General features: G+C 41.8%; 1 protein-coding gene across 1 annotated transcript in view; it reads right to left on the minus strand.

Moving 5' to 3' along the window:
* Nucleotides 1-25210, minus strand: part of CTPS2 (CTP synthase 2) — a 181704-nt gene that overhangs the window by 14715 nt on the left and 141779 nt on the right. The window contains exons 19-21 of the mRNA XM_066599475.1: nt 22877-23021; nt 16638-16691; nt 370-449 (exon numbers count right to left, since the gene is read on the minus strand). Of these exons, the coding sequence (XP_066455572.1) occupies nt 404-449; nt 16638-16691; nt 22877-23021 (245 nt within the window). The 3' untranslated portion in view covers nt 370-403. The remainder of the gene's footprint in view (nt 1-369; nt 450-16637; nt 16692-22876; nt 23022-25210) is intronic.

Here is a 25210-nt window from a genome sequence, read left to right on the forward strand (position 1 = left end):
TTTAAAAGGTCTGACATTGACTCGCTGCTTTCCAATAGGTGGCGCTGCAGAGGTATTGTTCCATCTTCCCATTTTTTCTGTGACACATTTTTGGATACAGTACATTTTCTCCTCCAGCTGCTTTCGAATATCTTAGTAAATAATAGTTCTAGGCACCCCTGTGCAGCATTTTCATAGCAGACTTTCCACTTGCATTCTTCGTATTTATGGCTAATAATCACCCGCATAATTCATAGCTTTGTTTATTCTAGCTGTGTGGAATATGGCACAGCGTAACAGACAATTATGATAACTCTTCTGGAAATAACATATTCCGCTGAATGCTATCAGCAAATTAGAGGTAAATATAATTAGAATAAATTCAATTACCTGATATTTAAGCCTCGCGATTTACTGAGTGCAGTTAATTATCTGAAGAGCTCTCTTCGCTGACGTCACTGTAGCTATCCCTACAAAATAGGAAATTATACAACAGCCATTTGAATCGCATTTAATTCCTTTGGAGATACTCAGTACAAACTATTCCGTTTGGGTGGTTGCACAGATAGTGTTTATAGGATAAATTAGGTGTTTTTCCTAGTGTTGCAAAATATAGCATGCTGTAGGTATGGCTTTTAGATTATTTTATGGGGCATGCAAGTACAGTATTTACTAAGATGGAAATATCACATCCTCCTTAAAGGGCCACTCCAGTGATTTTTTTTTCATTCATTTATCATGTAGCTATTCCCCCCCAGAATAAATATATGCGCTAGTGTTACCTTGGTTAGTTATTTCTTTCTGTCTGACACTCCCAGCCTCCTTCTCCTCAGATGGGCATGTGATCTCAATTATCATCAGCTCAGATCTACTTGGGGTTATGTGTTCATTTTCTAGTCAATTTCACAGCCTGTGTGATGCTATTACATGAGTCTATCACTGCAACTGTGTTGAGGGGGATACAGACACTTCTGTCAGTTACTGATGATGATTACACAGCTACTGCCCCACAGTTATAATAGAGGAGATCACTGCTCATCCTCCTGACTGTACACTCATGGGCTGTAGCTTATTTAGATGAATATAGAAGGTAATTATAATTAAACTGTCCTCCTGCATGTAGAATGGTACAATTCTAGCTAACAATTTACTGATTGCATCATGGATAGATGTGAAACTGAAAATAAAAAGTCTCAGCTTCAAGATGGTGGCTTACAGGAGGCTGCATGGAAGTGCCTGGCATACACAGAGGAGGCCTCCAGAGTGCGACAAGCAGTCAAGTGAGGGGTGCAGGCATGGAAAAATGTGTTTTTGCAGGAGTGGTTCTTTAAAGAGACACTCCAGTGATTTTTTTTCAATCATTGTGTAACTAGCTCCCCAATATATATAAGTTGGCTAGCATTACTTTGTTTAGTTATTCCTTCAGATCGAAACCTCCTAGGGTCCTTCTCCTCAGCTGGGTCGTGTGATCTCATTCTGACCTCCTGAGAATTTTTTAATTTTATGTTTTCTCAAAATGTCAGTTTTCAGTCAGCATAATTGCTGTTTGAGGATATTACATGGACTCTACCACACAAGCTCTTCATGGGGGTCAGAAACTCCTATCACAGTTACTGCTAATGATTAGAAGCTCAAATCACACTGTTATAATGAAGGAGATCACAGCTCATTCTGCTGACTGTATAATTATGGCATGTAGTTGATTTAGGTGAATACAGAATGTAATGGCAGTGTTCTCCCATCAGGCAGAGATGGTACTGCCTCTTACTGGTCATGTGATCCTGTGTTGATGCATCATGGAAGTACTAGCAGAGCATACAAAAAGTGAGCTGGGTGAAATCTCGGCATCAGATAATGCCGGATAGGAGGCTACACTGCATAGGAGTGTGTTTTCACTCGAGTGGCCCTTTAATAAGGGTTCAAACCATCAGGCAATCTGCTTGGAAGCTAGAAAATGAGAGCAAAAATACTCTAGCAATGTATCCTATACACAAATCAATTCATTGCATATTGTAGCCAGCACATAAATTCAACATTAAACACAATATTCAAAAGTCAATTCATGCATTTATTTCTGGTCAATTCATTTTCCGCATGCCATCCCAACCGAGACTGTAAATATGCAGAGGCAGCATAGGTTATTTCTTTGCTCAGGTAATCATCTATACTCCCAAAATGTACAATTTTAGAGCAGAAAATGCTGTGTAATAATGGTATTCTATCATTTAGACCCGGGATGCACAACCTTTTCTGGTCTAAGAGTCATAATTAAGCAATCCCAATGGTCACAATAAAACCCTTATAAAAGGGGTATTAACCCCTTGAGTGGCACGCCCGGAAAATTTCCGGGACGAGCTCCACTGCTCATAGTGACATAGCCCGGAAGATTTCCGGGCTATGTATCACTATGGGAGCTGCAGAGCACAATGCCACAAGCTGTGACAGTGTGCTCTGCCTGCACAGACCCACACAGAGCAGTGCAAGGGCTTTGAAAAACCAGCAGAAGATATTGCCGATATGCCGGCAATATCTCCTGCTTTGTTTACAGGTTGCCATAGAGACCATCGGCTTGTCAGAAGCAAGCCGATGGTCTCTGTGGCAGGGAGAGCTGGTTGTTAGCTGTCAGAGGACAGCTAGGTACCTGCTCTTACAGCAGAGATCAGAGAAAACCTCCGATCTCTGCTGTGTTAACCCTTTACATGCTGCAGTCTATGTGACTGCAGCATGTAAAGGGCTGTCACCATCGGACCCCTGGAATGTGATCAGGGGTCCTGATGGGTCCCTGTGGAAGTCCCCTAAAGGGACAAAAAAATTAAAAAAATAAAAATTTAAAAATTATAAAAAAAATAATAAAAACACTTGTCTCCCTTTACTTTGTAAAAAAATCAAAAATACAATCACACATGTGGTATCCATGCGTCGTAATGACCCAGAGAAGGAAGTTAATGCATTATTTAACCCCTTAATGACATGGCCCCTTTTTTTCTTTTTTCCCCATTTCTTTTTTCCTCCCCCCTGTTTAAAAAATCACAACTTGTCCCGCAAAAAACAAGCCCTCATATGGCCATGTCAATGGAAAAATGAAAACGTTATGGCTCTTGAGACGCAACTGCAAAACTAGTTGAAATTCAATGATTAGACCATTTTAAAAAACCTGCCCTGGTGGGCACGACAGGGTGGTAGGAAACCCGCCACTCAAGGGGTTAAGTGAGACATATCAAAAGCATATGCCATAAATATCTGATAGTTGCAGGTTCCACTTCCAAGACTCCTATCTATCAGGAGTATGGGGGTCCCCTTCTGCCCTAATCAAAAGTAGAGCATGCATGTATGAAGCAATCTCTATTATTATAGATAATGGGTGATGTGGTAACTCTATGGTAGCATTCATATCTCCCATAAACTACAATGAAGAGATCTGCATGCCTAGACAGCCACCTCAAACCCCTATACTCCATTCTGGAGTCAAGGGACTACATTCTCACCATATATATATAGGTCATCCCAGGATGGCTACAAAGTGCACCATTAGTACTTGCTCATCTCTGCTCGTAAACTGTGTGCTGCTTCTCTTGTTTTTGACATGGGAACCACATGTGAGCAGTCACAAATAGACAAGCATGTCTGAGTCCAGATATTTGGGGGGCCGCAAAGAATGGCATCGGGATTTTCCAAGTAACCGCAACAATGACAATTCCTGATGCACTGGCAATAATTATAGCACCTAAGCAATTGTAAGGGGGAAATGCGATGTTATATGATATTTTTGTCTGCTGTGACTTGAAGTGTAAAGTGTACCTGTTTCTTTGATATAGAACAGAGCCTGAAGAGCAAAAGAGATAGCAGGCGTCCCTGAGTGTGTTCTCTCTTCCTTTTGTGTCCTGTCTTCTATGACCAAAGAGTTCGAAGCAAGCTGAAGTGGGAGAGTGAGCAGCGCAAGTGACTCTCTGGGATAAGGCTGCCTGTACCCCTAACGGTGATTTATGTTATTGACCCAAAAAGCCCAAGGATCAGTGCCCCACCATATATCGGCACTGTAGGAGAAGTGGAAGCACAGAACCTTCCAACTTTCTATAGAGATGGCTGACAGTACGGCCGGTACCCGATCTGAGCCTCCAAAGCATTCTTCCTTTTGTGAGTAAACAGCTTTCTTGTTCTGGATAAGTAGCACGGTTCCACCTCACGATAACAGAGTCTATGAACTGCGGTTGTGTATGGTCTTGTTGGTTCTAACCACTTGTGATTCTGTTATACAAACTATAACAATGTGCTAGGCCAGACCTCGGCCCTCAGCACGTGACCGCATAACATGTGTTGTCGTTGCATTAATAGAAGTTCCTCAAGACTGAAGGAGTTAGGTTAAATTGCGACAGACAGTGAAGCACTATCTTACAGTTCTTCGAATTAAGTATAGCCTACAGTTGCCGAGAGGCTCTTCATTCATGCTACAGTACAAAGCATACCAAGTGTTCCGTAAGTGAGGCCGGGTCTCAGTAAAAATCTGAATGTGTGCACAGAAAGAGAGATACTATAGGGACTATGCAGGCCTGCTAGTCGTAATCCAACAGAAAAGTGTGAGCTCAGTTATTTAAGAACAGCTGGGATTTGACATTGTGTAATAAATAATCTTTGGAAACTTTGATGTGTTTACGTTCGTTACAGATCATCTTTCGGAGAACCCTCCTATGACTTCTGGGATTCGTGCAGCTAATACTAAGTTATCATCTATTTGTGTATTCCTGTGTCAGTTGAAATACTGTGTTAATATTCAGACTTTTGTTTGTTGTACTGCTGAATGTGCTCAACAGTACTTGTTCCTAATAGTTAGCCACAGTTAGGAGTGAGACACGGTACTAAGCACGTTTCGTGACTTTTTCCTATTACTTTCATTTATAATCATTTTTCTTTTGCAGCCATTTGTTACAAGTTTATATTTTTGCAAGTCTAGTGTCCAGTTTGTATCCTGGTACCTGTGTTGCCTATCACCTCCCGCAACACAATAAGTAAATCCCAACATTATCCAACGAGTGCAAAAGGAAAGCAAATGCACGAGACTGTACCTCAACAGAAAGATAACGAAAGTCACGACCGCGGTAGGCAACAGTACAGTGAACATAAAAATGAACAACAAAGAAGTCGAGTCGGTCCAAGATTTCATCTTCCTTGGATCAAAAATCGATTGCGAAGGGCAATCTGAACCAGAGATCAGGAAACGGATAACACTTGGTAGGAATGTAATGCAAGGAGTGGAAAAGATCTGGAAAAGCAAGGATATTAGCATTGCAACAAAAACCAGACTGGTAATTGCAATAGTCTTTCCCATAACGACATATGGTTGTGGTAGTCGGACGCTCAGAAAAACAGACAGAAGGAAAATTGATGCATCTGAACCCTGGTGCTGGAGGAGAATGCTACAGATATCTTGGACCGCCATGACAATGAACAAGGTAGTGTTAGATCGCGTCAAACCAAAAATATCACTAGAGGGCAAAATCATCAAACAGCGGCTCTCTTTTGTTGGCCACGTGATGAGCGCTAACTCACTAGAAACAGGACTGATGCTTGGCAAAGTCCGTAAATAGAGAAGATCAAGATGTCAAAGAACAAGATGGCTAGATACAATCAAGGCCACCACCAACATGTCAATCGTGGAACTGAAAGAAGCGGTGAAAGACAGGAATGCGTGGAGAACATTGATCCATGGAGTGATCGAAGGTCAGATGTGACTGAACGGATAATCATCATCAAATCCTGACCTGTTAGGAATACTTGAAGACTGGAGTTGAGAAGCTCTAGAACGTGGGCTTAAGTGAAACATTGAACAAAAAACATTGAAAATGGGTTGCCAGGTTAGGTTGATCTAACACAAACCAAAATCGCCAATCACCTGATGCAGAGATCTTGAGGGTTCTACATTATTTCTCCATAGTATACCATCCTCAGAATTATATTATTTACTTGGTCATCTTATGAAGTGATAATTTCTGACAATCATCTGCAGCAAAGTCACCATTCCGAACTCCTGGCATCATGGTGTCCAGGATGTGACTGCTGATGCCAGAAGAACAGGCGGTCATGCTGCAGCCTCTGATTGGCTGCAGCAGTCAGCTGATTTCCACTGTCAAATTAGAATTAGAGGATCATGGAGCTGCAACACTGAATTTACGTAATTTTGCAACCAAACACCACCATTAATTTTAAGGGATTTGATTAGAATTATTAGTTGGTCTGGATAGTCAAAGTGAGTGACCAACTTTCCTTGATCATGCACCTATCATCATAGTACTCCTGACTAACAAAACTTTTTCATGTCTTGCACTGCTGTCTTCTCAATATCATGGGAAGAAGAACCGCATCAATACTGATCAAGGATTGTTGATCAGTATTGACCTGGTACTTCTCTCCATGACATTGAGAAGACAATATCCTGGAGAGATTTCGACCATATGTTGAAAATGGAGCCAATTTTGGACTTTTAAAGGAAATACTTAATGGAACATAGATGGTAAAAATCAAGCAATCCGATATTTTAAAAATGTATGACTTTTACAAATAAATTACAAAAAAATTTGTACAGAAAAAAGGTCATACTTACTGATACAAGCATGTAAGAGCATGTATAAACAGCAGTTCCCAGCAGCATGCACAAAAGGCAAAATGCTATATGAGGGAGGTTGCACAGGTGCAAAAAACTAATAAACAACCACTCACACACCTATCATTCACAGGGGGCTACTTAGTATTAAACTTGCACATAGAATAGGCTTCTATAGGGAGACAGTCATACAGTTACATGTAGTGACCATGCATGCTTACAGCCTATTAGTGATGTCCCTACTATTAGATCAGGCAGGCTGTCCCACACAAGTACTGACACCCCAGGCTCCTCCAATATTTCAAGACCAGACTGCATAATACAAAAGTAATAAATTTGATGTACTGTACTAGTTGATATTTTGGCCATGATACCATAGCTCGCAACTCACGTCAAGGGTCCCCATTGTCTCGCAAGTTCCTACACTAACATCCATCCTTACACCAACATTACAAACAAATAACAGAAAATTGCTTTTTTCTGTAACTTTTACAAAAAACAGGTAATACTTTTCTGCAGTGTTCTCCATTCTAGCTTTAAAAAAGCAAACGCTCAATCCCCCCCTTAGGAGTCGGAGTTTGTTTTGGATTAAGAATACATTATAACTTGAATAGAATCTTTCAAGATCGGTTCTGTCTGGTGAAGTGCAGTAAGAATGACATTCTAGTAGTACCGCATAAAACAAAGCCTCAACAGAACGGATGTGACTGAAATGCCAACTATTCTCCTGGTAGGTGCGATGCAGGAAATCATTTCCATAATATGGAGGCGTATGGGGATATTTCTGTCCCAGCGCTATTCCAACTATTAGTATATTTAAACTTTATTTGACATCTTTAAAAAATTAATAACGTTTATTCTTCAAGTGATTTAAAATTAATAGGGAATATAAAGGAAGGACTTATCCTCCTGCTGGATCCACTTCTGGCTTAAGGTAAAAGGAACTGCATTAAAAATTGCGTGCAGAACTGCACGTGTGACTCCCATCTTAAAATGGTTTTCCCATGTAAAATATTGTTTAACCCTTTAACCCTTTCCAATCCAATTTGTATCCTGGTTTTCCTAGGGGGGCTTACTCTTTTTCTGCCGTTAGACAACAGCCCTATCTGATGGCTAAAGCCAGTACTGCATGGAGGTGACACGTTGGATAGACTCTGACAGCAGAAAGGCTGGCAATATACAGTAAGAGAACCCCAACAGACGTCTTCACCCCAACGGACGTCTTCCAATATCGGAGCTGTACAGTCTTAAATCATAATGTCTTTAGACGTCAGACAGCGGATTGGAAAGGGTTAAAATGACCCTACTGTCAGGAGCTCAAAATTGATATGTAAGTCAGTACCTACAGGGGGTATTACCTAATATTTATTTTTCCCTATATCTTCCTTCTTGGCTGCTTTTTAGCTCAGTACTATTAAGACAGAGCTGTGATCTGTCACTATAGTTTAGCTACAGTGCTTGATTTGAAGTAGTCTTGGACACACCCACTGTCTAATCACTGGTTCAGGAATGCTCCACTGGAGCTTGAACCAATGATGAGACAGGGGTGTGTTCCAGACTACTTCAAACTAGACACTGTAGATAAACTATAGTCACAGATCACAGCTCTGTCTAAATGGTACTGAGCTAGAAAGCACCACTCTGGCTAAGCAATGAAAATCTTGAACAGAGGATCCTCTATATTAACTTGGTATTAGGTGGTCTAAACGTAGACTAGACAGTGTTAAAATTTGACACATGTATCATTCAGCAAAGCCAGTATAATAAAATGGCGCATTTTAAGACTGTCTAGTCTAAGTTTGCACGGTCTAACTTTTACACAGTATTAGTAAATAAGCCCCTCTGTTTTTCTACATGTGTACCATATACCTAATAATAAAGTATTCGACTTTTATTCTATTGCGCCCTGTGCTCGAATTTGAACTATAACATTCATTGCTATCAGTTTGCAAATGGATCTGGCATATGCTAACAGTAATGGTGCCATTACAAATAAAAGCCATGACATTAATGAGAGCAGAGTCGTGCCTTCATTGACTTAAAATTGCATAATTCATATGAATGAGACAAAACTGATTTAAAGCAGAATCGATGGCATAATCTGCTGTGTGAATATGGCCTTATACTGATTAACCCTTTCTAGTCCATTGTCTGACATCCTCCTACATTCTGATTGAAGCTTGTACAGCTCCAATGTCAGAAGACGTCCAACAAGGCATTCTTACCGTCTATTGCCAGCCATTTACCGTCTATTGTCAGAGCCTCTCTGGTGCACACACACTAGCTTTAGCCAGCAGATGGCACCATTGTATAACAGCAAAAAGAGAAAGCCTATTAGGAAACCCTGAATCCAATATTGGATTGGAAAGGGTTAAGCCTTTCAACTTCCATACTCTTCTAACCCCTCCATTCGTATTGGTGGCAGTAGTAGAGATGGAAGAATGTCCCTCCATAGCACGCCTACGTGCGGTTTGCGCAGGGGAGGGGCGTTCCTCCTTCATTGAGGATAAGAGGATTTGGTGGTGCGACTCCAGAAGCTGCCCAACCGTATACTGCTTATGGAACTCTTTGGAGGCCACGAATGAGGCTTGCCTCTATATGATTATGGGTTTTCTGGGCGTGGTTTTCCTTCATTCTACCTTTTAAAGTCATGTTTAGTTCATACAACTGTCCTAAGGTCTAAAAGTAAAGTTAAAGTTAATGTGAACTCAGCTGAGATAAGATTCTGCTATTTTCACAATCCATGTGGAGTATATACAGAAATATACAAGTCACATCCACTCTGCTTCAGACTTGAATTTAGAAACTCTAGTGGATGGAAGGAACTGATAAAAGCTGATTTCCTTAAGCAGAAGGTAAGAAATCAACTACATGCAGAGTATAAAAACTATCTGCTTACATTGAGAAGAATATAAACTCTTTGGGGTTGGGGGGGCGGGGGAGTAAACTCCTTCTTAGTTAAAAGAGTACAGCTGTCTAAAGCATTCATGGAATATATACATAGGGCAGCGTAGTCTGATTACAGATCTGCTTTTTAAGGAGAATTCTAAAAGGATTATTCTATTTTCAAAATCTCTGTTTGCTGTCAGTGCGTGGGATATGCTTACATTCCTAGACCTGTTCTCCTTTAAATATCTTCAATGCAATTGCCTCCAGGAAAGGGGTGCCGATCTAATATTGATGACCTATTGCAGTGGAGAAGCCGTGAACCTCCGTCTTTACAACTTTGTATCAGCAGGTAAACACAATCTGTTGAATGGAGGAATTAGCAAACCGGGAGAACAAACAACAAGCTCACTTTAAACAGATCTTGGACTGCTGGCTAACTTTTCAACTTTCTAGAAATTGCAATTACTGTTCACAGCCGGTATCCCTACATAAAGGAGATGAGTCCTCCGCTAGCTTCACTTGGTACTCACCGCATATCCATCTTAAGTGGGTATAAGTGACCTATCAACACACACAATCCACACCCACATACCCAGGCGCTTTCTTCTAATCAGAGAACTGTAAACATCGTTCTTGTTTCTATTGATTTTCCTTTTATTCTTTGTTATCCGCACTGTCCAATATTATGTCGTTATTGCGCTAGAGCTTTATGACTTGTGGCCTGCGTGCTGCATACTGCATTTATTATCCCCCCCCCCCCCTTCCTTTTGTGTTGCTGCATACTGCAATTTTTTTTATTTATACTGTTAATAAAAAGAAATGTGTTTTCATCTTCTTTTTTTTTTTTTAATGGATACAATACACAATAATAAAATTGTCATCATTGCAGAGTGATGTACGCCTGAGAACGTGAATGATTCAAACAACATCAAGAACTATAACTGGGGAGTCCAGAAGACAAAACTTGACTTGGTCTGCAGTAGATTGAAGCCAAAATCAAGCAGCTTGCATGCAAAGGGTAAAGCCATAGATGTTAGAGGCCCTTGAGCTCAAAAAGGTGTCACCACAAAAACAGATTAAAACCAATGGTGGTCCATGCAAGACTCACTAAAACAGCAAATACACATAAACCATGATGGCACAGAAAAGGGGAAATAAATTAAGGTGGTTGAGAAAAAAATGGGAGAGAGAAGGCTAAAGAAGAAAGAAAACTAAAGTGAGACACATATGAAGAGGAAAGGGCACCTGGGAGAGCTAATTAGAGTATTAGGCCAGAACGATGCTGTTGGAGGAAGGCAACTGAGGATAGGCATAGTCAATCTATGGTTGCCAGAACTGAGGATAGGCATAGTCAATCTATGGTTGCCAGAGCTGAGGATAGGTATAGTCAATCTATGGTTGCCAGATGTTAAGAAATTGCTCCTGGTTATCCAGTAACACACTGGATAATATTCATTCATAAGACACCCATCCATTCAAGATTTAACATCTTGTAGAGAAATATTCATCTCTTTCCAGGACTGGGTGATCATTTGTTTAGCTATGAACAGGAGAAAAGAAGATGAGACTTAGGCCTTAGTCAGACGGGCGTTTTTTCGCGCGATTTGCGGATCGCATGACGGATGCGCATCCGCAAATCGCGTGACCGGTGCCCGAAAATCGCCCGAAAATCTGCTCCTAGCCGCGTTTCATTAGAAACGGGCTGGAGCTGTCCAGCGCATTGCATTCAATGGAGCCGGCAATACAGCTGACTCCATTGAAAGCAATGCGCTGTGGGCGAGTGTGGGATGAATTGTCGGGAAGGGCTGAGCCAATCAGGGGGCAGGTCTGACTCACACCCCCTTCACACCCACTGCAGGCCGGCCGCGCGGAACTCCGGCTGCCGGGAGCAGGTGAGTATACATATATTTTTTATTTTAACACTTTTCTGGATGAATTGCAGGGAAGGGCTTATATATTTAAGCCCTTCCCGACAATTCATCCCGCGCACGCCGGCAGCCCATTGCTTTCAATGGAGGCGGCTGTATTGCCGGCTCCATTGAATTCAATGGGCAAACATCGTTCTTCTCTGCCACAGCTGTTACAGCTGTGGCAGAGAAGAATGATTTGTCTTCTATATGTTCTCAATGGGGTCGGCGCTGCTGCCGCCGGCCCCATTGAGCGCATATAGAGAAGAGAACAGGAATCGCAGATCGCAGATAGGTGCGATCTGCGATTTCTGTTCTATAATTTATCGGACGAGCGCATAAAAAGCGCTCATGTGTCCGATACCATTGCAAAGCAATGGTTTTAAAAAATCGCCGGACGCATGCGCATGCGCAAATCGCGCAAAAATACGCCCGTCTGACTAAGGCCTTAGGGTTAGAGTTTTGTCATGTAGGAGAGGAACCCAAGGTTCACAATAGAGCAAAGGAAGACTTAGCTATGTGTGACCTATGCTGGTAGGCTGCTAGTGGGCGCCGGCTGCTAGTAGGGGTGTTGCGTCAGTGGGCCAAACCTCCTTTCATCTCCTAGAAGTAGCTCTTACCCCTTCTGCTATAAAAATGTTGCACAGGGCACCACCTGACCTAAGGTCGGCGCTTCAATGGAAGAGAAGATTGAAGAGGCTAAATAAATTCTCTACCGGAAACAAACTCCGGTGGGACACGTCCACCAAGTGTGGAACTGGAAGAGAGGTAATTTGGTACGGAGTGCGATATATGTGTGGGTATCAAGTAACATCTCATGGAACCGTATAGGCTGCCTCTGCATATTTGTCATCCATAGGCCCCTACCCATCCTGTTGTGAAGGATGCACTGATATTAAGAACACTTTCAGAACCTGTGCGTCAAACATGCAATACAAACACACAAGTGTACCGTAATACTTACTTTCTTCATGAGAAATCGATGGAAGCATTAAAATATAAGTAAAAGCAGGTTAGGCACTTTAGAAGTATACAATAAGCATTCTTAATGTGAGTGACATAACTTGCCTCCCTAAATGTGACTATCAGGGCAATCTATTTGTGTGACTGACGGAGTGAAATGACAGTAATGGGTGATATCACACCTACGTTAGGGCTCAGTTCAGAGTTTCTGTCTCTCTGTTCCACTTTTTTGAGGAGTGAAAATAGTTTCAATGGGGTTTAACCCCTTGAGTGGCACGCCCGGAAATTTTCCGGGACGAGCTCCACTGCTCATAGCAACATAGCCCGGAAGATTTCCGGGCTATGTATCACTATGGGAGCTGCAGAGCACAATGCCACAAGCTGTGACAGTGTGCTCTGCCTGCACAGACCCAGAGAGAACAAAGCAGGGGCTTTGAAAAACCAGCAGAAGATATTGCAGATATGTCGGCAACCTCCTGCTTTGTTTACAGGTTGCCATAGAGACCATCGGCTTGTCAGAAGCAAGCCGATGGTCTCTGTGCAGGGAGAGCTTGGTGCTTGGCTGTCAGAGGACAGCTAGGTACCAGCTCTTACAGCAGAGATCAGAGAAAACCTCCGATCTCTGCTGTGTTAACCCCTTACATGCTGCAGTCTATGTGACTGCAGCATGTAAAGGGCTGTCACTGCAGCATGTAAAGGGCTGTCACCATCAGACCCCCGGAATGTGATCAGGGGTCCTGATGGGTCCCTGTGGAAGTCCCCTAAAGGGACAAAAATAAATAAAAAATAAAAAAAATTATAAAAAAAACAATAAAAACACTTGTCTCCCTTCACTTTGTAAAAAAAATCAAAAATACAATCACACATGTGGTATCCATGCGTCATAATGACCCAGAGAAGGAAGTTAAAGGGGTTGTCCCGCGGCAGCAAGTGGGTCTATACACTTCTGTATGGCCATAATAATGCACTTTGTAATATACATTGTGCATTAATTATGAGCCATACAGAAGTTATAAAAAGTTTTATACTTACCTGCTCCGTTGCTAGCGTCCTCGTCTCCATGGTTGCCGACTAATTTTCGCCCTCCGATGGCCAAATTAGCCGCGCTTGCGCAGTCCGGGTCTTCTGCAGTCTTCTATGGAGCCGCTCGTGCCAGAGAGCGGCTCCGTGTAGCTCCGCCCCGTCACGTGCCGATTCCAGCCAATCAGGAGGCTGGAATCGGCAATGGACCGCACAGAAGAGCTGCGGTCCACGGAGACAGAGGATCCCGGCGGCCATCTTCAGCGGTAAGTATTGAAGTCACCGGAGCGCGGGGATTAAGGTAAGCGCTCCGGTAAACTTTCTTTACTTCCCTGCATCGGGGTTGTCTCGCGCCGAACGGGGGGGGGGGTTGAAAAAAAAAAAAACCCGTTTCGGCGCGGGACAACCCCTTTAATACATTATTTAACCCCTTAATGACATGGCCCCTTTTTTTCTTTTTTCCCCATTTCTTTTTTTCCTCCCCCCTGTTTAAAAAATCACAACTTGTCCCGCAAAAAACAAGCCCTCATATGGCCATGTCAATGGAAAAATGAAAAAGTTATGGCTCTTGAGACGCAACTGCAAAATTAGTTGAAATTCAATGATTAGACCATTTTAAAAAACCTGCCCTGGTGGGCACGACAGGGTGGTAGGAAACCCGCCACTCAAGGGGTTAAAACAAAAAGAGAGGGTAAACTAAAAGGCTTCAGTTTGTTTCCATTCCACTGGGTTTCCATTTTTTTTTGGGGGGGGGAGGAAAATAGCGCAGTCTGCAGCCTAATTTTTCCATCCAAAAAAAACCAAAACCTGATGGAATGGATGCAAACAGTTTGTTCTCCTTTTTTTGAAACCCCATTGCCATAATTAATAAATGTAACAACAATACAACATTTGCAGAAACTAATAACAAAATCAATAACCCATTTATAAGTACCATGCAGGATGAAGGGGAAGATTCTGTAGGCCGGACTGATGGATAGGCACGATGCTACTGTATTATTCTCCGGCACCGTCCTTAATGCAATATATTGGATTTTTAAATCCTATCTATTCACAGCAGATCGGTTGCTTTCTGGCGTTGAGTGCTTTTAATCAATTTACACCTCAGACACGAACAATCTTCCTATCAATTGTGAGGCTGAGATTTGTGTTTCTGTCAGAGGAAAGGCTATTGCTACACTTTCGACAACTTTCTTCCAATAATGGATATAGAGTACCAGATTCACTTTCCCTTACCTAACGACAAATAGTCAGTCATAGCCAACCAGGTCTTAATCACATGCTAGAGGAATATCGATAACTTTTCATTTGCCTTAAAGGGGGGTTTCCCACTTTTTACTATTGCTGACTTATTCTCAGGATAGATTATCAATAGCAGATTGGCAGGGATCCACCACTCGGGATCCGCGCTGATCGGGGGATATCACACTAATGATGCAAAGTGTGATATAGAGAATGTTAGGACATCAGCCATCCACTGTATAATCCCATGCAGGCCCGTCACCTATTTCCTCCCCCCTGCCTGCTGGATATTTGCATTTAGAAAGGTTATTGTATTACCTCACCTGTGTTGTAAATAAGCCCCTCCATTTTTCTCAAGCCTCCTGGCTCCAAGTTTCTGCTTAGTTAGAATTAGCATGCGGGCGCCACATTGTTTCATGGTTTACCTGTTAATGAAGCCTCAGGAAGCTAATTCATCTAAAGGCTGAGTGCTCCCAGCCGTTTACGCACCGGCAGTTAAGCAAAGGGGAAATTTATTAATAAAGATTATTGGACGTATGAAGGTCCCAGCCGGATATGAAATATATTTTCAGAACTGGGCGGCCCAACTCACTAAAATGCACCACACCCGTTTTAGTATGGGCCTCGGAACCCCCTCAAACTGCATATTCCCATACCTGGTTATAATTTACGTGTCACGCTTGATATCAATTAATAGATAAAATCATGTCCGGAAATATGGCAGGCATATCTTCCTGATCGAAGGACTTCGTGCGGAGATGTAACCGAAATGGGGAATTATGATCTTTCAGAGCTCATACGAATCCAATCCTCCCTTATCTATATGACCTCAGAAGGGGCGGGGGATGCGTGTTCTGGGGAAACTTTTAAAACTGAAAGCTCACAGAGGCTGTTTCTTTGTTTCCCGAAACTCCGCCAACAGAAACTTGGGCCGTGTATTTTTCCTTTATTTTTTTAAAACACTGTTTGTTGTACATACTTGTATACTCTTATACTCCTGTGTAACAACCTCTTTTGTATATCCTTTGTTTGTGTGTGTGTATATATATATGAGATATGCACTGCTAGTCTTTTTCTAGGATAAATCTACAATTTATTAGTCAGCCTTGTCTGTTTTACAACAAACCATAACTCTGAAGATTGTGTTCACAATTCATAAGCCTGGGTTCCAGTTTACCTGTAACAAGCTGGTGGTGGCAGCATGTATGTGCGTGGCATTGAAGAGCGCTGGAATGCATTAGAACGGATCAGGTGGTGATTTGAGCTTTCGCTTCACATGTGTGCAGAAGCCCGGGAAAACTGGGTACAAATCAGCCTGTATTCTACCAACTCCAATCTTGCAATCCTGCTAGAGTGATTGATTGAGGCTTGGCGTTGCCAAATAGGTAATGGCACGGCACTCGGAACAGTTGATCCGTGAGTAATTGGGGACAGAGGCAGGATTAATCACTATCACGTCCTCTCTCTGTGACACATGGTAATGTACAATGTGCATCTGGTAGTCAGTGGAAGCTAGTGTGGCCATCTTTACCTATCTAGTCCCGAAGGGTCACTTTAATATTTGCAAGGCATGCTCAGTTCAGCTTAAAATGTCACAACATTGTGCAAAACCAACATCTGAGTTTTTTTTGCTATTGAAGATATTGCATATGCTTAATGGGGTTGTCTTTGTAGGAGAAATAAGCTGCATACTGAATCATTCCTTGGCTAAATCCCTGTGGTCTGTGGGTCTAATCTCACTTACTTTTCTATAACCTGCTCATTTCCATGTTTCAAGCCTTTTAAATATTGTACATCATCTACAGCGTACTATTTTAAAAGGAAATTCTCTGCTGGATATAAAATAAGGCAGCAGATACAGTATTTCTATAAAACACATAGCTGAGATATTTCTGACACTACGCGGTGCAGGTACTGAGGGAATCACATTCCTGTGGGAGCAGGGAAGAAAAACGCCAGAATCCGTAAATTACAGAATACCAGCAAACTAGTGTAACATTTCTCTTTCTTAAATGCCTCTGTAGGTCACTTGTGCTTATTACCTGCTTCTATGACTGTCACGGGTGGTGCAATGCGGGTTCAGGATGGCGCAGCAGCTGACAGATGGGAACGGAGGCCAGATTTTTTAAAAAACAAAAAACCTTTACTAAACCGTAATCTTGCTCCATAGAAGGGCACGTATACTTGAACGTTGCTTGATGATAACTCATGTCATAGACTCTTAAAGAGACCGTAGTCAATTTCTTATCACATGGTTTATAGGCCTGCACGCTTACACCTCAGTGCCCTTTTGGAGAGTTACTCTCTCAGTCCACATCCCTGACACCCGGGCTAGGGGTTTATGCCTAATATTCTGGGGGAAAATTTGTACACTCATTACTACCGGTGTCCTCTTTGCAAAATACCAGCATCCCACAGTGCGGTCATACTTCCATATAAACACCTTGGTGTCTGGCAATGACAGGGAGGGATAGTCTCTCTCCTCCCACGTGCATGTTACTTTTTTCCATTTTTGGTTTTTCCTCCTCCCTTTAAAAAAATCGTAACTCCTTCATTTATCCATCGACGTCGCTGTGTGAAGGCTTGCTTTTTTCGGGACGAGTTGTATTTTTCAATGATGCTATTTAATGTACCATATAATGTACTGAAAAACTTTTAAAAAATTCTAAGTGGCAAACAATGAGGGGGTGGCGGGGGGGGGGGGGGGGAACAAAATTTCACCATCTTTCGATGTCTTGTTTCTACGGCGCACAAACTACAACAAAAATGACATGATTACTTTATTCTATGGGTCAGTACAATTACTCGATAACCTTTTTTTTTTGCTGTTCTACTTGTAATTCTTTTTCAAAGATTTTCTACATTTTTTTCAATTCTTTCTGGCCGCCATCTTCTGAGTGCAATACCTTTATTTTGTCCCATATAATGTACTGAAGAACTTTTTAAAAATTCTAAGTGGAGTAAAATGAAAAAAAAAAAAACGACATTCCGCCATATTTCAGTGCATCTTGTTTCCACGGCGCACAAACTGCAAGCAAAGCAACATGATAACTTTATTCTATGGGTCGGTACGATTGCTACGATACCGAACTTGTATAGTTTTTTTTTTACTGTACTAATCTTTTTTTTTTCCAAAGACATTTAATTTTTTTCAATTATTTTCTGCCGCCATCTTCTGCGCGCAATAACTTTTTTATTTTCCCGTCGACGTAGTTGAGCGATGGCTCATTTTTTGCGAGATGTCTTGTAGTTTTCGTTAGTACCAATTCGGAATACATGCGACTTTTTGATTGCCTTTTATTGCGTTTTTTTTCTGGGAGACAGGGTACCTGAAAAAGTGCATTTTTGGCGTTCCTATTTTTTTTCGGATGACGTTCATCGTGCGGGGTAAATAATGTGCAACTTTGATAGATCGGACTTTTACGGATGTGGCGATACCAAATATGTATTTTTCTTTTATGATTTAGATTTTTTTATTATAGATATGGCAAAAGCACCCCCCTAATAAAAAATCTAAATCATAAAAGAAAAATTTAAACTTTTATTACTTTTTTTTTTTTTTACAATTAATAAAACTTTATTGATCTTTTTCTTACTTTTCTTTTAAGTCCCCCTGGGGAACTACAACTAGCGATGCTTTGATAGCTCCTGCAGTATGACGTACTGCTATAGCATTACATCATACTGCATTCTGACAGGCAGTCTCTCAAGGCAGTCCTGGGGCCTTTCAGAAGGCCCCTGGCTGCCATGATACCTGCACGGCTCCTCCGATCTCACCGTGGATGGGAGTACGAGTGTCTGGCTATCTCTAACAATGTCATTGAAGATGAAGGAAGCGGCAATGCACATGCGCAACTGCTGCTCCATTCAATCTCTTCCTTACTACAGGGGGTGTAGTCAGCACACAGTGAAGAGGAGAGGGGGACAAGGACCCCCGTTCTTGGTTTGGGGTCACTGTGGTGAGGCCCCCACTGATCAGATTTTTAGCATCTATACTGTGGATAGGTGATAAAAGTGGATTTTTGTACAACCTTTTAAAGAGTAATTTTGCACAACAAATCCCAAATCTACATATTTAAAAGGAAATCTGTCACCATCCTCATGTTGGCCCCTCCGAGGTCAGTCCAAGGTGGTGACAGACTCGTTAATTACAGAGATTTGTCTGGTGCAATATCTGTGCAGTAGTTTGCCCAAAACTTAAAGAGGATTAGTCCTTGACAGTCATGAGCTGCGGCTAGCACCTAATGATGCCGGCCCTGCCATCCAGCCGCTGATTGACAGCCGCTTCCATTAGATTCCCTTTAGGATCAGTCTCCTGTGCATAACCAATAAAGGAATCGTATTTAATAACACGTTTCCATGATAAAAATCAATAATCTTTCTCATAAAAAATGGGCATTTACAGTTTCCTTCCGTGAGTTACTACGTACAGTATAAAACGTCTGGGACCGTGTTAGCCAGAACAATCAATGCAATGTTAAATACTCTTGTATAAGAGACAAAAGTATTATAGAGGCGATCCGAAGATAGAATTCTATTTGCAAGCTGCTGGGGCTCAGAGGCTATAAGAAAATGAAAAAGGGAGAGTCAAGCAGAGCAAATGAAATGATGATAAGACGGAGCAGTAAAACTAAGGTTTGTGTATAAGAAGAAAGGAAAATGGGAAAATGTGATGACTTAGGAGGTTGCAAATTTGGGTGTGAAGAGTCCATGTAAGGCCTCTTTTACACAGGCGACGCGATATCGCAGCAAGGAAATCGCAGCGATATTACACCGGTAGTCTGCTACTTTACAGCACCAAGTGCGAGGATTGTCGTGAAAGTAGGGCTTGAAATATAAACCCCACTCCGAAAATAAGCCCTAGCTGCATAAAAAAAGATAAGAAAAAAGAATACATGACCTTTCAGGCGCTGTCAGCTCCCCATATGTCTCTCCTGAAGCTCTGGCAGACTTGTTTGAAGTCTTCTGTCATCGCTACCTGTACTGGAGTTTTAAATTCCCCGCCTACAGGAATTGCTGGCTGTGATTGGTTCTCGAGTGCCGCGGCTAAGCCAATCTGAGCCAGCGCTCGAAAACCAATCATAGCCCGCGCTTTTTAGTGGTTGGGAATTTGAATCCCTAACCAGGAAGCACTGAGAGAAAACTACAAGCAATTCCTGGGGACGTATAGAGAAGATGCGGCGAAGTGAACAGCCTCTTAGGTGACGTTTTTTGTTTTTTTAATGCAGCCAGGGCTTATTTTAGCGCTTCTACAGTAGGATTTCCTAATGTAAAAGTTGCAACACACGGCACGAAGACCAAGTTTTCGTGCAATGCAACAGAAAGGAAGGCTCCATAGGGAAATATGGGCTACAAAACATTACAAATCGCGGCAATATTTAGCAACCTGTGTTTACTTTTCCTTGCAATGTCGCAGGTTACAGAACATCGCTAATGTGAAGGAACCCATAGGAAAGCATGGCTTTCACATACATGCGATTTGTAGCATGGTCGCACTGTGAGAAAATCGCACAATTTTGTGGCCCGTGTGAAACCGGCCTAATGAGCCATATATCCAGGTGTTAGGTTGAGTCCTGGTGTGAATCACTGGAACGTTCTCATCCATTCTTAAAATGACCTTTGAGTATTATGACTTTTAGACCCATTATACTGTGTGTTCTGCTCCAGACCAGTTGGTTCCCCTTAGGTGACTGAAGCTTCTTCGTTCTGGTATTTAGTAGTGGCTAGTCAATAAGGGTATGACCTCTATAATACTTTTTTCTCTTTTACACAAGAGTATTCAACACCATTATTGAGATTCTGCACATTACTGAGCTGCAGAAAACTGTAGATGACTGCATTACAGTAATATTTAATTTTGTGCCCCGAGCATAATATCTATGAAACTAACTTTCTGTAAGTTCAAAAGTTTGAACTATTATTGCCTTTTCTGGAGATTATCTCAAGAGCCGAACAATATTCATCAGTTAATACTACAAAGGGTTTAAAAGTCTTACTCAGTAGCTCAGTGTTGGAAGATACACCAGTTTATCAACATCTATAGGGAGCGGTGGGCGTTTATTCTGTTTCGGGTTAAACTACAAGAAAGGGAATGGTCCTTGCAGTGATGTCCTCATGAATAAGTTAAGATATTATATAATGCCATTGGGGAAAACAGTAAAGTTACAGATATTAACGCCTTTTTAGATCAAATGCTTATGGCTTTCTCTATTGTAAAATATTGTCAGTTCACCGCCGATCGTATGGGAAAGTCTTACACTGAAATGCCTAGCGTGAAACATTAGTTTTTAATGAGAGAGGAAGGCAAATGGAATAAATCAGTTCTCACTATAATTGTGGGACTATGGGTAAATGCATGTATCATATAAGAGACCTCCAAGTCAAATGTTAGTTTGGAAAAACTGAACATATTACATTTTTACTTTATTATGAGAGCAACTAACTTGCTTGAGTTGCTGCTGTGAGCGGTGAAGAACAGCTAAAGAAATACCTATCCAGGGTGCAAAAAAGTATGAGTGTGGAGCAGGCTTGTTCCAGTGCTAAAATAATTGTCTGTCCAATACACTGACAGATCTCCTATTGAGACGTAGACTGCAGTGTCTACATACAGTGACATGTAGAAGCTGCAGAAGACAAACGGCGCAACATTTTTTATTAAACCCTATTGTAAAATTGATTGTTAGCCCGAAATACTTACATTTAGGTGAAAACAAATTTCCCCCCAAAAGGTGACATAGCCTTTAAGGCCTCAGTCACATGGGCGTTTTGACGCACAAATGTTTGAATGCATCAGTTACGGCGAAAGATATGCTGCTAGCAAAAAGTGCGCTGCCCACTTGGATGTGAAACCCCTGGATGCTGTCACATCCAGGGGTTTCACCTGTGGTCAATGGGGCCGGCGTCAGTCCCATTGACATAAATAGAACATCGCGATCCTCTGTTACAGCTGTGGCAGAGGATTCCTTCACCTCCGCAGGCAGTCACGTTGTCAATGAACACTGTGATAGCATTGTCACAGTGTCTAGTGAAAACGGGACTACCTGCGGAGACTAACAAAATCCTCTGCCACAGCTGTCACAGTTGTGGCAGGGGAACACGATGTTCTCCCATTGAATTCAATGGAGCCAGAAATACACTCAGCTTCATTAAAAGCAATGGCCTGCTGGCAAGCGTTGCAGTGCTTTTCAGGGAAGGGCTTAAAATATTAGCCTTTCCCTGAAAGTCAATCCAAAAATGAATTCATGAATAGCTGAGAGCTGCCTCTGATTGGTCAAAGTGCTCAGCCAAGCAGAGGCAGCCCATTCAGCAGGCGGGGATTTTAAATCCCCACCTGCTGAATACTACTCAGAGCAGTGCAGGAGAAGAGCCGGCTGGACGAGGCTGAGCCCCGAGAGCTGCAAAAGGTGAGTATACATTTTTTTAAACACATTTTTGGATTGATTTTCAGGGAAGGGCTTATATTTTAAGCCCTTCCCCGAAAATCACTGCAGCGTTTGCTGGCAGCCCATTGCTTTCAATGGAGCCGGCTGTATTGCTGTCTCCATTGAATTTAATGGGAGAACATTGCTCTCCTCTGCCACAGCTGTGACAGCTGTGGCAGAGGATCGTGATCTTCACTATATGTTCTCAATGGGGTTGGAGCTGCTGCCGCCAGCCCCATTGAGTCCAAGGTGAAACCCCTGGATGCTGTCGGGTTTCACATACTTAGAACACCGATTTGCCGCAGAATGCAGTTACATGGGTTCTGCGAACCAGCGTCCCATAATTTTTGCCGCAGGCGTTTTTCCACATGTAAAATTCGCATATGTGACTGCTGCTATTGAAAAGCATTGGTTCTATCTAGTGCAAATTTTTTGATATGCGGAAAAACGTGCGTGTGACTGAGCCCAGAGTATCCTTTGATTAGGACATTCTTCACAATCAATGACGTCACCCAGTATTGCTCACAGAGGACCATACTCAAATCATATTACGTGGATTATTATATATAAGATTAAGTGTGCAGTTATCTATTTTTTAATATAATAATCAAAATTTAGGTGGAGACCCCCTTGAAAGAAGTAAACTATAAGGTGAACACAAGGGAAGTAAGAGAAGATACGATGCAATAGATAGATCCAATGGAAAAGTCAGGATGGCAGCAATTTGGTACAAATAAAACTTGCTTATTCCTCCAGACGCAATAGATAGACATGGGTTAATCTACAAGTTGGCTATCTGGAGTCAGTATGTAACATGGTCACGACAAATAATGTATTTCATTTGAACACTTTTAGCTTACCTAGGAGAGAATTTGCAGCCATTCTGTATGTATCCAGATAGTTTACCAGAAGCAGCCAACATTAAGCCAAGATAAGGAGGAGAAGGCTTCATGGGTCTGGATGAAAACTCTGGATGAAACTGCACACCAACAAAGTATGGATGCTCTGCAGACAAAAGACTCGGATTCAGTAAAAAGCAATGCATATTGTATGTTGTTATGTATATCAAATGCTTGTGCTTGATGAACGATAACATGTATACTCTAAACATATACAGAATTGATAGAGACAGCCAAGTATAGCACTCGGCTGTTTCTATCATTTCCATATACATTAAAAGGAGCGGCAGTGCACGCAGAGGAGCAAGGGGCTTGGGACTTCATTCTAGTTATTGGTGGCAGTCCTAGTGATCAGACATTTATCACAAATCTTGCGGATAGATGACAAATGCCCATTGTGAAACCACCCCTGTAAAATAAGATTTAACCTTTTCTCTGCCAAGGATGTATTACAGTACTACACTACTAAAGACCCTATCACAGGCTACGGTATGACTAGAGCTGCAATCTTAGTCTTGTTTTAAAGCCAAAATAGAATAAATTGAAGTGGGATCCACCTCCCTTCAGCCGGCTCTCACCTAAGCCTGTGAGGAGAAAGAGGGGATGGGTAGCGGGGAAATGCTGTAAGGAAAGGAAGAGGATTTGTTATTTATGATATTCCTCCTCCTGTCTCTGAGAGGCTTTATGGCCCTTTTACACGGGGCTGACAGTCGTTCAAACAACTGCACAAGTGCTGACGTCACTGCTAAGGCTCAAAGACTTCTTGCTAGATCGCTGGCTTCTCACCTTTACCTTCTATTCGAAGCGCTAAGTGGGGAGTGTTTACACGTAACAAGAAGCCAGTGATCCAGCAATAGTTTTTTTACTGACTTAAAGTCAGCAATAAATAACCGCAAACAAATAGTAAACTTTTTTTTTGCATTTACACTGACTAATTATTACTCAAATTCATTAGTTCAAACAGATTTTGAGCGAGAATCGTTATGTGCAAATGGATCATTATTATATTATCCTAGGGGAAGGGGAACAAGAGCCTTGGTTCATGTTATCACCTCTCCTTATCAATCAAAGAAAGTACTTGTCTTCTGTCATCTAATCACCCCTTCGTACCTAATTAAGCTGTTTATTGACTCCAGGATCTAGACATTCAACAGCATCCAAATTGTAGCATTAAATAAGTCCCACTAAACACTCACATCACATACACACAAACATCAATACAGTTCATACAATTAATACTGTCCTCATCCTGTCTGTTCCCAATCTGTAGCATAAACCAGGCTGACTGCTTCTCTAGCGATACACGTTACAGTCATAGTGAGAGCGATTAAAGGTCTAATACATTTCTGACAGATGGAAAAAAGATTTATATCAGTCAGAAAATACATTTTCAGCCACTTACTGTTGTCATAAATGATTAACTGGTTCCACGAAATATATCAGTATTCAGCAATTTTCATAGTACGGATGCAAAACCCTGACCTCAATCACTGAATCACAACTGGAGTTCCGATGAAGCGTGGAGGGTTTCGGTGTTGCATCCATAATACAGGAGCAAAAAGCACCTATATTACACCCCTTTTTTTGACAATAACGATCTTTTATTGGTGTACAGTAGATGAATGCGCTGCATTTGAAAGCTGCACTCCTTGATTTATTATTTTACATTGTTTTGTGTGGATTTGAGTTTTAGGTACAAATGTATGTTTTAATGCATTTTTTTAAAAATAATTCCTTTTTGGCAGAAAGATATGTGAAGGAGGACAAGGCTGTCAACAGCCTGTCAAAGCAACTGCAATCATGAGGATGTCTTCTTTCAGGAAATATGTAAGGTTTAGGGGTGCACTTACTTTTTAATGTGTGATTCCTGTATTTTACTGGCTGTTATTTTTTATAAACTTCCAGGTTGTGTTCACATGTGGCGGATCTTCCACAGCGGGAAAAAATCCAAAGCAAATCCGCACCAAATGGTGCAGATTTTGGCGCTGATGGGCAGTGGATTTTTTTCTGCTGCTAAAAAAAAAAGCAAATCCACCACATGCTAATGCACCTTTATGATGCTTTCAGATGAGCGTCTGCGTATATAGGTGCACACAAAACCACGCGTCTTAAAACCATTGTTTCCCTATGGTGTGTTCACATGTCCGTGTTTTACAGGCATGCAAATACACATACCTGCAAAACATAGGACATGCGTGCACCATAGGTCCGTGATGCGTGTCAATATTCCCCAGCAGGGAGTCCCCTTGTCACTGAACACTGTGACAGCATCGTCACAGTGTTCAGTGGCAAGGG

This window comes from Eleutherodactylus coqui, chromosome 4 (genome assembly GCF_035609145.1).
Source record: "Eleutherodactylus coqui strain aEleCoq1 chromosome 4, aEleCoq1.hap1, whole genome shotgun sequence".
Taxonomy (NCBI): domain Eukaryota; kingdom Metazoa; phylum Chordata; class Amphibia; order Anura; family Eleutherodactylidae; genus Eleutherodactylus; species Eleutherodactylus coqui.